This window comes from Columba livia, chromosome 6 (genome assembly GCF_036013475.1).
Source record: "Columba livia isolate bColLiv1 breed racing homer chromosome 6, bColLiv1.pat.W.v2, whole genome shotgun sequence".
Classification (NCBI taxonomy): domain Eukaryota; kingdom Metazoa; phylum Chordata; class Aves; order Columbiformes; family Columbidae; genus Columba; species Columba livia.
Window position 1 is genome coordinate 37,622,498 of NC_088607.1, and position 13,602 is coordinate 37,636,099.

Consider the following 13,602-nt stretch of genomic DNA (forward strand, 5'->3'; position numbering starts at 1 on the left):
CCCTTCAAACTTCGGCACTAACCCATTTTTAAGGAGAAGAAGGGGGATTTCTGGTGGTGGTGAGATCTTACACAAAATATCTGTTTTTCCCAACACATTTACCCTCAACTTTCTCCGCAAGGAAACACAGCATGAGCTCTTACCTAAAGTCCATTCTCCTTGCTGTAAAAATCTGCAGCTACGATGTGGTCCTGCTTTTATCAATGGAGCTTTTAACACAGGTAGGAACATACCAAACATCTTCTGTAAATTAAATAAAGCCTCTAACATTATAATCTCCATCTATACTTCAAGTTGACATACTTTGCCAAGGACCCAAGAATTTTTAGGCCACTTTTAATCCACTTCAAATGCTACTTAGTTCATCTGGACTTATTAGCAATGCCCAAGAAAAACATGTTAGATTAGTTGTAATGATAGCTAATTGCACAGTGTTCTGGATTTGGTCTTTTTCACAAAAAATATAGAAGAAAATGGTTTGGCATCTTTAGGAAAATTTGACAGAGTGCTTTCACATATGGACAGTTTCTGCTGGGTTAGTGCTTAGAGTTAAAACCAGGTCTTATAACCAACACTCATCAATCCAGGTATTTATAGACAATAAATGTAAATACTCAATAGCATAATGTCACAAATGGTTTATGGGGACAAGTTATCCCAATGCCTTTCAGCTGTTCTGATTTGTTGTTATTCACCTTCAAGTTTTGGAAAAGTCTGGAATTTTCTTTTTATTTAATCTTGTTTGGAAAACATACTGTCGTTCTTAGTAAAATCAATCAATGCAATCTAATAAGATTTTCCTTCAAGAAAAGTAATAAAAAAGAACAGGATCAGGGTAACTGCATCAGCGGGGAGCTGACAAGTGGGCACATCAGAGAGACAAATGGGAAGAGGATCCAAATACACTGAACGCAATCGCATAGGCAATTGGGAATCGAGAGACGGCAATTTGTGCTCTGCAATAAAAAACTGGATTTTAAGGTTCAACTTAATAAGCCCAAATTTTGTTGGCTACTAAGTCTCGCACGGTTTTAACTTGAAAGATGAGAAAAAATAGTTTACTTATTTTGTTTAGAGAAAAAAACCAAGAAGGAACCACGTGCATTCTCAAATGATTTTACATTTTAAGGGTTAGCATAGCTCTGGTTCTGAAGGTTGGAAACAGCCTTTAGATAAGAGCCATATTAATCAAGCCCATGATACCAATTTCACATTTTCACCAAATCAATGGGGCTTTTATGGGTTGCTTTCATTTTCTTTGGCTTGTGACTTAGAGCAATTCATTGAGACCACAGAAAACGGCTACAGTGGTACTCGCACCCAAAATCTCAATGACCTTCCATCTCAGATTTGCTTTTCATATCCCAGCAAACTTAAATAAACACAAATGAGGAATTTTACCCAGTACTATGTTACTAGGGATAAGAAGTGTCACAGTTCATAGTAAAAAATGAGGAAATGACCCCTTAAACACCAGTGAAAACCACCAACATTACATACATATAATTAAGAAAATGTGCACCTTCCACTTGTTTCCTTGCAACCTGAGGCTACTTCTTGCAAAGAATATCACTGTAAAGTGCCCATACGTATTTGTAATGATGTGAAGTATTTGTAAGTTTAGTCAGACTGTTACTAATATCAGATATCAAATAATTTGATAAGGTGGTTTTGGTAAAGCATCTAGGTTAGATTCAAGTAAAACAGCTCAGATGCATGAACCTGCAGAGAGAAAATTGTCACTAGAAGAGGCATTGAAAAAAGAATTAGCACTGATCTAATAGAATTAGTTTTGTTTTCTAGCGCCATATGGATACACAGACTTGTGTGGGCTGATGAAAAATTGACCCCTCGTTTCCTACAGTGGTTCTTAAGCCTCACCTCCCATTAGGGGCTCTCACTTTTTGCTCTGATTTAAAACTGAGAAGCCAAAGCTGCTCCAGCACCAGCCGGTAGTTTGGTGCCCGGGGAAGCGCCGACTCTTTCCCGATGCACCGACAAGTCTTTTGCCACTGTACCCGTTGTGCTGTGTTTTGGACCTTCACGTCACACACGAAACCGGTTTGTGAATTAAAACTAAGTTAAGAACAGCTGAACTCAATTAGCTCTTTTAAACGAAAAATGGAAATCAAGAAAAATTTGCATGTTGTTTCTGGTACTTCTGCATCTATCGCAAAACATGTGAAGACGACAAATTAATCAATCAAGCTAATACAAAACAAACTTTCATGCGCTCCAAGAACCGCTGATCTTTAAAGCACTCTTTTCCATGTTGATTACAGCCACTTTTGAGTCAATCGTTCCCTTCGGATTCTGATGAACTGCAGCAATGCTGTAACACTGCGAGAAAATCTCTCTATTTTTTAAATTGTTTCTCTTCAATGAAACCAGCAGAGATGAGAACATACCTATTTATTTTACGCTTTTAATTTTTCTATTTATAGAAAATCAAACCTAACCTGACAACATTTCTTTCACGCTTCTAGGAATGAGCATACCACACAAATGTCAGGCTGCCTTAAAACAAGAATGTAACCAGCACATTCTGAATTGAATATGTCAGGCATTACAAGTGAACTGTAATATTCCCAGTTCCTTTGCTCTTCCTCACATCCCGTCAATGTATACAGATACAGCAGGTTTTTAATGAGCGTCACGGGACATGAGGTGAGCAGCACTTCTTTAGGAAAAAATAAATCAGCAAAGTTTTTAATTCAGTCAACAAGTCCAGTTTGGTTCGATATATATTTCTGCCAACCCACACATCTATTTGTGCGGTCTTTATTGTTGTGTTCATCCACATATGATAATTGTACACACACTCCAGTTTCTGCCTGCTCCCAATAAGTCCTAATAAAGATTCCAATTAACTCTGATCACATCCATCTGGGGACAGAAGATGGATGCAGCTGTTAGATTCCAGCAGGCCTTGTGCTTCTGTTAGCATGCAAGATTTATAAATTAATGCCCATGGGGAGAAAAGCAAACAAGGAGCAAAGCCCCGACTTACGTCTCTGTCCAGAAGGCGGCCGGTGCTGTTGAGGTACAGGCGCTGGCTGAGGGGGTCCAAGATCACCCAGTAATCCGTGTTGTCCTTCAGGGACAGTTCGATGGTGGGGTCCGGCCCCCCCGCAGTCCCTTTGATCAGCATGTTGTCAACCAGGATGGTGCCTGCAGAATCACAGAATGTCAGGGATTAGAAGGGACCCAGAAAGCCCATCCAGTGCAATCCCCCCATGGAGCAGGAACACCCAGATGAGGTTACACAGGAAGGTATCCAGGCAGGTTGGAATGTCTGCACAGAAGGAGACTCCACAACCCCCCTGGGCAGCCTGGGCCAGGCTCTGCCACCCTCACTGAGAAGTTTCTTCTCAAATTTAAGTGGAACCTTTGGTGTTCCAGTTTGAACCCATTACCCTTTGTCCTATCATTGGCTGTCACCAAGAAGAGCCTGGCTCCATCCTCCTGACACTCACCCTTTATATATCTGTAAACATGAATGAGTCCCCCCTCAGTCTCCTCTTGTCCAGCTCCAGAGCCCCAGCTCCCTCAGCCTTTCCTCACACGGGAGATGCTCCACTCCCTTCAGCATCTTGGTGGCTGCGCTGGACTCTCTCCAGCAGTTCCCTGTCCTGCTGGAACTGAGGGGCCACAACTGGACACAATATTCCAGGTGTGGTCTCCCCAGGGCAGAGCAGAGGGGCAGGAGAACCTCTCTGACCTACTGACCACCCCCTTCTAACCCACCCCAGGTACCATTGGCTTCCTGGCCACAAGGGCCCAGTGCTGGCTCATGGTCACCCTGCTGTCCCCAGGACCCCCAGGTCCCTTTCCCCTACACTGCTCTCTAATAGGTCATTCCTCAACTTATACTGGAACCTGGGGTTGTTCCTGCCCAGATTCAAGACTCTACACTTGCCCTTGTTCTATTTCATTAAATGTTTCCCTGACCAGCTCTCCAGCCTGTCCAGGTCTCTGATGGCAGCACAGCTTCCAGTGTCACCACTCCTCCCAGCTCGGTGTCATCAGCAAACTCCCTGACAGTCACTCTATTCCCTCATCCAACTTATTGATGAATATATTGAATAACACGAAACAGGAGACGCACCACAGACACAATTTAGAGTGGCACCTACAGCTTTATGTATTTTTGTAATAACCACAACACTAAAAATACTGTTTTCTAACTAGGGTTTCACAAAATCACAGGTTCTAGTATTTTATGTTCTGAGAGATGTTTAAGAAGTCTGAACCTTATTATCTTAATGAAAAACTGCCTCTGACACTGAAGCTGTTTCAGACAATACCGGAAGAAGCACTGACAATGCACCATAATTTCTGTTCACAATGGGACCCACCATATCCAGCTCTCTCTTTAACATGATGAGTTTTTTTTCTCCATTAGGCAATTATCACCCAATCTCACCTCAAACAAATTAATGCACTGAAGTAACAACCAACACCAGAATAAATTTTCTACAGCGAGAGTGACACATCAAGTTGAGGGGAAAACACAAAAAAAGGACAGTTATATAAAGCTCTCCAGGAAAAGCAACAGTTTTATAACTCGAGCTGCTCTCCAACAGAAAACTAACTCGTAGCATAAAGACATCAAAAGCACTTCTACCAAGACAAAGTTACTACATAATCAGGACCAGCATTTTATCCAGCACCTTATATTTTCTTTAAATTTTCTTGTCCCATCCTGTCAGTTCCAAGTCTTCCCTAACAGCTCCATTAGTCACTTCACAGCACCTACAATGTATATCATTTCCCCTGTAAATCACTCCAACTTCTTTTCCAAATGTCAAGCATTACTAACTGCCCCAACCATCGCACTCCAGGGCCTCAGCTTTGCGTGCACTGTATTTATAACCACCTAACTAACGTTTCGCTTTTCTGACAAATTAACACTACTCAGTTTTCTTCACACTGAAATATTAAAATAAATGATCTTTGTTGAAGTTCATCAACAGTTACGAAGAAAATCCATGAATGCCACTAGCTGCAGAACATTTAGTTAATAATATTTATCACATACCCCATCCCCCGTATTAAGGGCCCAAATAATTTATTCCAAAGTGCAGAGTAAAGTTTCTTACACCTTCACTTCATAACAACAGTTGCTCTGTATAAATATCATCACATTGGGGAGCGGTTCTGTGTTGGGCTGATGTTTTTTTTGGATACAACAGTAAAACTCAGTTCAGGAAAGAGACTGAAGTGCTGGAGCTGGTCCAGAGAAGAGCAACAAGACTGGGGAAGGGACTTGAACACAAGCCCTATGGGGAGAGGCTGAGGGAGCTGGGCTTGTTTAGTTTGGAGAAGAGGAGGCTTAGAGGTGAGCTCAGCACTCTCCAGAACTACCTGAAGGGCAGTTCTAGCCAGGTGGGGATTGGTCTCTTCTCCCAGGCAGTCAGCAATAGGACAAGGGGCCATGGGCTTCAACTCTACCAGGGGAAATTGAGGCTGGAGATGAGAAAGCAATTCTTTGCAGAGAGAGTGGTCAGGCATTGGAATGGCTGCCCAGGGAGGTGCTGGACTCACCGGCCCTGGAGGTTTTTAAGCTGAGCTTGGACATGGCACTTAGTGCCATGATCTAGTCAATGGACTGGAGTTGGACCAAGGGTTGCACTTGATGATCTCTGAGCTCTTTTCCAACCCAGCTGATTCTGTGATTCTGTAACTCACCACAGGTCTTACTCACGGCAACCTGGTTTACAGTCTATGGAGGAAAACACCACAGGGAGGGTTTTTTCTGTTGCCTATTTTGAAACTACTTCTTACAACGCAATAGATATGACGGGAAGAAATAAAGTCAAACATCTATATCTTTGCACCTAAAGGGGATTTCACCAGGAAAAAGGAGCTGATGAGCAACCCTGTGACAGTTCGAGGTGTATCCATCTACTCAGCAATTTCTATAAAATCTATAAAATCCACCAGCTTCTGTGTCCTGCCCTCATTATTGTGCCTCAATGATACAAAGGAAGGTCAGCAATCATAATTTGAGGTCATCAAACAGGAAGTGTCCCAAGAAGAGTCTCCCTCAAAACAAACCTACCCAAGATGACAAAACTAATGCAGTCACCCTATTGTCCTATAATGAAAACTGGTCCCTGGCTTCTGGAAAACTCAAGATTATGAATATGGATATAATTATAATACTTAACTGACCTCGTGGCTTTGAATTCTGCACCTCCTTCGACTTTCCCTGTTGCTCTCTGTGACAGGTATCTGCTTGATTTAACAAAGCCCTTCTGTTTGGTTTGTTTTGATATAGTGATCCTTCTGTTCTTAAAAATGGACTGTTTTTTTCTTCAGATATTCATGAGGCACTTGCACTCTCTCTTCAAGAGCCAGCAGTTTGCAAAATAAGTCTTTTAATAGCCATCCTTAAAGCATTATTCTTCTAATTTACAAAGAATCTGACCTTCTGGGTCTTTTTTTTTTCCCCTTTAGATATCTATCATTTTGTTCCTTACATTTTGCCTCTGTCCTTGGCCCAAAGTGCCGAGAAGGGAACCTACCAACAATTAATCAGAATACAGCCAACAATTAATCAGAAAACAGGCGGTTTGATGCAACTGCTTCAACAGTTTGCCTATTAACTCTCCATATACCTGAGCAAAAAAGCAAACACGTCCCATTTAGACAATCGGCTTTCAGAATTTTTTGCGCATTGTTTTCCACCTTCTTCTGGGAAGGCCGCGCAGATTTTCAAGGGACTAGTACACAATAAGCCTCAAGGAATCAAAATCACAGAATTGACTGGGTTGGAAAAGACCTCCCCATAGGAGAAAAGACAAGAAAGACAAAAAAAAAGCCAGAAAAGCCAGAAACCTACATATTGTACAAAAGAGATCTATTATTTTCAGGTGCAATATCACTTTTCTGAAAGTAATGACATTTACTCACAAATGTTAGCTGCGCTTGATAGGAATTTTGCAACAAGTAGCCACAAAAAAAAGACAAGAATAAAACTTTTAAAGCTCTGCAAATATTATAACAATAGTTCTCCACCAACATTTCCTTTGAGAGGAATTCAGAAGCTGCAAACCTTCATTAGGGAAGGGTTTGTTTCCCCAGATGGTGTTATTTCTATGGGAAGGGCATCACAAGTGACTCAGGTGCAAACGCCATCCAATCCAGAATTTGCAGGTTATGTTCTACTAAAGAGAGCAGCCCCGCAGTGCTCCGCGAGGACTCACTTACTAAATGAGATTATTTTAGTTCAATGTTATGGTGGATCCCTCTTTTAAAGAATGAGTGACTTTCCAAAATCACAGAATCACAGAATCACAGAATCGACTGGGTTGGAAGAGACCTCAGAGATCATCGAGTCCAACCCCTGGTCCAACTCCAGTCCATTGACTAGATCATGGCACTAAGTGCCATGTCCAATCTCAGTTTAAAAACCTCCAGGGATGGCGAGTCCACTACCTCCCTGGGCAGCCATTCCAATGCCTGATCACTCTCTCTGTAAAGAATTTCTTTCTAATATCCAGCCTAAATTTCCCCTGGTAGAGTTTAAGCCCATGCCCCCTTGTCCTATTGCTGACTGCCTGGGAGAAGAGACCAATCCCCACCTGGCTAGAACTGCCCTTCAGGTAGTTATAGAGAGTGATGAGGTCACCTCTAAGCCTCCTCTTCTCCAGACTAAACAAGCCCAGCTCCCTCAGCCTCTCCCCATAGGGCTTGTGTTCAAGTCCCTTCCCCAGTCTTGTTGCTCTTCTCTGGACCCGCTCCAGCACTTCAATGTCTTTCCTGAACTGAGGGGCCCAGAACTGAACACAATACTCCAGGTGTGGCCTCCCCAATGCAGAGCACAGGGGAAGGATCACTTCCCTTGTCCTGCTGACCACGCTGTTTTTGATACAGGACAGGATACCGTTGGCCTTCTTGGCCACCTGGGCACACTGTTGGCTCATGTTGAGCTTCCTGCCAATTAGCACCCCCAGGTGCTAACAAACACACACACAAAAACTCTTGGTGCTGCAGTAAGGGCAAGTACCAATAGCTTCCAACAGACGGAAGGAAACTCATCACTTCTGCACTCTGAAGCAGTGAGATTTTTCACATCTGTTGTATTGAAAAATGAAAATATTCAGGAAGGTCTCCGTGTGCTCAGGACCATTAAGAGCACAATGCAGAACCCAAGTTCCACTTGCACACACCTGACAGCTCCAAAGCAATGTTTCCATAGCTTGTGATACACCAGGTTTCTTTCTGACAGAGCAAATGTGCATTAAAAAACCCCTATACCCCTATACTGCTTTCCTCTGCGTGCCGGCGAATGTGAAGCAATTTGAAAATGGGGATTATATTCTTATACAAAGGCATTAGATGGATGAGTTGAAATGGTAGTTGCTTTTTTTGATATTCTACTGAGTTTTCATAGTTAAACCTGGATCATAAACTAAGTTTTCTACATTTGAAGATGTATGTCTGTAGCGTAGCGTGGATGAAATAGCAATAAATCAGAAGTCAATGGAAAATAAAGATCTTATTGTAGAAATAAATTAGCAACATTATCACAAACTGACTCAGACCTGCACTGCAGGTTCATATACAAAACCAGGATAATTCTACAAAGCCACCTGCAGGATTACGTGTTTCTTATTCTCCATCATCCCACCATCGGGGATCTCAAAGGAGTTTCCAAGTTTTCAAAACAAACAAGAATGAAAAGAAACCAGGAAGGGGCAAAGCATGACAGTCAAACGCTAACTACTACATGCACTACATAGCCAGTACTTGTCTCCCTGGGTGTAATAAACCTAGATTAATGTTTTTGTTAATTCCCCTGCCCCTTTTAAGAGGATGAGCATGGGGTGAAGAGATAAAGAGTGACTGTGGAAGGACAGATGGGTGCCCGGGGGAGCAGAGAGCAGAGAGCTGGGGTCACATCGCAGCACCCAGAGGAACAAATATGTAAAAAGGCCAAGGAGAGGGCAGGGATACAGGGGAAAAAATAATTCAGGGTGCAGAGACTAAACTGTCCTAACACAAACACCACCGGGGACTGGGGAGGCCAGGGCTCCGGCCAGGCATAACGTTTTCCAGTTGAAAGTTCTCCCTGAGTCCTCAGTCATGCACCATGCTGCACAAAGCCCCATGCTGTAAAATTGCGATAGCAAAGGAACATCTCGGATAAAAACAAGAATACAGGGATACAGGGAACTAACACTTAAAGAACCAAACCTTAGGGAGCTAACCCTTAATCCACATAGCCTAGCTTAGAGTTTTGTGCAACTTATTGTATGAGAAATAGGAGTTCACTGGTGACTTCACAGGCCTTGCAAAGATAAGAAAACCCTACCTGCGTCCTTGGGTGAACTAGATAGCAGAATCTTGGGCACAGGACAGGAGATAAGCCAGTTCTAACCCACTCAACAGTTTGAATCCCATCCAACCCAGCACACCAGGCCCGAGGTAGAAGTGTACAGTGAAGACCTCGGTTCACAATCACAGCACAGTCGCAACCAGGAAGGGCCAGAGGTGGAGACTATGGAAACGGCCTCCCGGAACTCATTGTAATAAGAACCGCCTTCTCGGGGACAGGTGATGAATATGCATAGGCATTCCTAGAATGTTCATGAATATGTAATACTTTGCAGCATTAAACTGAGCTCACAGCTACCAGAAATTTACAGACGTCTTGGGCAGCGCTATCCCCTGTGTGTCCAGCGCTGAGTAAACATACTTCTTTATAACCTTACAAGGTTGTAAGTAATTTCCAAGCCTCACTATCCTTCCTCACGCAGAGAAAAAAACTGACAATTATGAATACTAAAGGCTTAAAACAGGAAAATGCTGTGCTGTGCGTCTTTATGGAATTCTTTATGGATGCAGACTACGGTCTGCAGAAGTCCTTTACTAGATGTCTGACACTATTCCATATCACAAGTGGCAAAGAAAAATAAGTGGGCAGGAGACAGGGGAGAGAACTAAATGTCTTTCCCCTACAGGGAATCATTTATTTTTCTATTTTGGTCTTTGAAACCGTCTCCTGCTGGGAACATTTTCTATTTTCCTCAACACCTGGCAAACAAATTTGGATCCGTTTCTGACTCTGAATGGTCCAGAACGCAAACGCACTCACCCTCTTCAAAATCTATCCAAAGGTTTACACTCAGTTGATCATAAAAATACAACCTCTATAAAACATAATTTACAAAGGATTGCTTTTAGTATTAAAAAATATCAGCCATGCTTCATCATATTAAAAAAATATATATATAATTGCCTATACAAATACATGGACAAGATCAAAGACCCATGTAGCCCATATGCTGCTCTGCTCCAGATCCCCCTTGTCCATGGGCTCCCTGGCTTGACAGGTTAAAAAACGAGACATTTGAAGCATTTACAAACCACAGGGGCTCTTTTTCCAAAGCTTTCAAAAGCTCACAACCGGATAGGCAGCAATCAGGGTTTGCTCAAGGGACTACTGCTGAATAGCTAACTGTGCATATGTTCTAAATCTGCTAATTGGAGAAAAACTAATCATCTGAGTTCTCTAAGTGAGGTTGGGGGCCTGGCTGTGGGGTGGCCAGGAGGGGACAACCCCACAAGGGTGAAACGTCTGCTGAAATAACACTTTGAAAGGCCTTCAAGTGTGGGACTCCTCTTTTATTTCTCATTTTAGCAAATGGGACCAGAAGTGAATTGCTAAGGCTGATGCAAGATTCTCCATTACCTATAAAAAAGCCACCGATTCTTGAAAAAATAGATTTCCCAGATTGGTGCTTTCATACCAGACAACATGTACAGACGCAAAGAAAGTGAAAATTAATAATAACAAAAATAATAAAGAGAAATGCACATACTACAGTCAGCAGTGAGACAAAAATTGTTCAGGCTGTTCCAGCAAACACTTTGTTTCTTGTCTCACTTCCCTGAAGGCCTTGGCGACAACAACATTTAGATTTTTAAGATGCAGCAGTCAACAACAGCAAGGATATGTATAAATAGGCAGAATCCAACCGCTCTGAGTTTGCCTTTTCAAGGGTTAAGCTGTCTGGAATTAGAGCAACTTACCTCGGTTGCTCGGGCTTTGATAAAAGAAGTGCATTAGCACCAATAAATTTGCCGTATGTTTTACTGGCCTTAGACAAACTCTTTTTGTGAGAAGTAAAACCCCAGCATGGCAGTTATCCCTGCGTTTACTCAGGGTCAGATGCAGAGGGAAAACGTTTTCAATTTGGCCCGGTTTATCAAAGTCGTAAATGGAAAGAGATTCTTTGCCTTACTAAAGGCTGAGAGATGAAGGAAACCTCAGAGCGCCTGAATGCAGAACTTTACACGGTTCCAGGTTCCAAAATGGTGACGTTCTGCACGACTCAACAGGTAGAAATTACCCCACATTAACGGATGTTTCTTGCCGCAGTACCTAATTATGTAACTGCCTTTTGCACCGAAAGGTATCGCTGCTGAGAGGGAGCTTATTACACCTTGCCGTGCTGAAAACTCCTGGGTTTATTTTGGTACTCGGAGGAGGAAAGAAAAAAGAGGTATATTAACAAAGTTCACGTATATTCGCAGCCAGAGCTGAGCTCCTGGGAACACAAATTCTCTGATTATTAAGTTAGGTACCTGCAAACAAAATGATTGGCATTTAAAAGGAGTCATGTTCTCAGATATTCAAGCCTTCCCATTTAAATATATTATCACAAAACCAATCTCATTTCTATTCCAGACCAGTTCTATTTTATTGCAACCACATTAATAAATGCTGTATTTACTCTTCATCTGCCAAGGAGGTACCATGCCAGGACAAAGCAAAACCAATTTGAGCTGTGTGACTACAGGGACAACAGTGGAAGCCCAGGACACACATCCCAGCTATTTCCTACCACGTTTCAGATTTAATTTACCGTGTCTGCAATACGCTCAAGCTCCTCACAACCGAGACGGACTCACGCATCCCAAAGGCAGCAAACTCACCGTGTGCACACAACCGAGTCCCAGTGTTACACCACATGCCTGGGAAGCCCCAGTAGCCCAAGTCTGGTTGTGGCTTCTACCTGCACATCATTTCTGGGATGCTGCTCTCTGGTCCCTTCTCCAAACCTTCTCACCCACGAGCACACTGCAGTTTCCATCGCCCTGGTTTTTGTTCTTCTAACCCAAATCTGTGACAATGTGTTCAACCCCAAAGTCCCGGCGCTTTCCTTTAAATTTACGTTCACCTGCTTTAGTGTTAGACTTTGGCTTCCCAAACCCTTCCTCAAGTGTCCTCCTTTGAGTGCACTCTGACTACATCTGCAACCCATCACACCCAGTGCAAATGCGCCAGACTTTACAATCAGAAACTAAAATCAGCAGCACTTACCGAGTAGACTGTCCTGTCCTTAAATGAGACAGAAATTTACATGTATAGGCTGAAACAAATGCAACTTCGAAAACTATTTCTGCTGAAAACGAAAAGTGTTCTTGAGTTAACTTAGTGCCAACTGCAGTGACTTTTTTTTTTGAGGCAACTACAGACCATGAGTGACTAAGTATTTATTTGCAGTCCGTTTCCTCCCAAGACCCTCAACTGATGATTTTCTGACAACGTTATTTTTAAGTTCCTGGAACAATTTTCTCTAGGTCAGGTTTGACAAATGCTGCTGCGACACCAACAGGTTTTCATGAGAGATCTGCCTCATTTTTGTTACTTTTTTGTTGCTGGGGGCAGAAGACCAAGCTCTCGGTGCCCACGTGCACCAACAACACAGAGGAACCTGAGTCGACTGTTGTGTATTGATAAGGATCATGGCTGAAAACATAGCGGCAAAACTAGTTCAGCCAGGAGATGACACATTCAGAGCAAGGGGAACATATCAACGACGAGCTAAGGAGCCACAGATCAGGCCGGCTGACCGAGACCAGAGATGAAGGATGTGCTGGAAGGCACACAGACCATCTCCTGATATGCCCAGCTTGGCAAACAAAGGGGAAAAGTTGAGACCCTTTGACACGGCCCAGGGTTTGTCGAAACTTGTTCATCTTTTGCAACCACCCCTTCCCCCTGGATTTTCTGCATGACACAAAGGGGCAAAGCAGAGACCCCTCAATGTGGCCCAGGACTTGTCCGTTTCTCAATCACCACTTTGCCCCCCAGACTTTCCCCTACTCTGGGAACTATAAAAAGCTCACCTAAAACAGCACCGGTAGAGAATACCAGCTCAGCCTCACCAAGGGAATCCAGCACCCTGAGGCCCCTCACTCTGAACCAGGCATCGGAGGACGCTGCGCTCCTGACCATCCTTGCCATGGAACACCAAGGCTACACATCATCATACAAGTTCTGTCATCCACACTGCAGGGCCCTAAGAGACTGGATCCCTCACTCTTTTCTTTCTTCCTTTCTCTCTGCTCTTTCCTTCTCTCCTTTTTTGTATACCCCCATTTCTTTGTCCCTACTTCAGTATATATATTACTCTCTTCCTCTCTCCCTTATACCTTAGTTTTCCTTCCCCCTCTACCAATCTCTCTCTTTCCCTTTTAAACATAAAAGGATAACACCATCTTTAAGTTCTACTGTTGATTTCTGGTTGAATTTCATATTATAGCTACTGATGGTTGCCAATATATCACTCGTAGTATGATTTT

General features: G+C 42.9%; 1 protein-coding gene across 6 annotated transcripts in view; it reads right to left on the reverse strand.

Annotated features, from left to right (window-relative positions):
* PCDH15 (protocadherin related 15) overlaps positions 1 to 13,602 on the reverse strand; it is a 695,403-nt gene that overhangs the window by 232,784 nt on the left and 449,017 nt on the right. For all 6 annotated transcript variants that reach the window (XM_065068175.1, XM_065068177.1, XM_065068178.1 and 3 more), the window contains one exon: positions 3,011 to 3,171. In XM_065068175.1, coding sequence (XP_064924247.1) covers positions 3,011 to 3,171 — 161 coding nt within the window. The remainder of the gene's footprint in view (positions 1 to 3,010; positions 3,172 to 13,602) is intronic.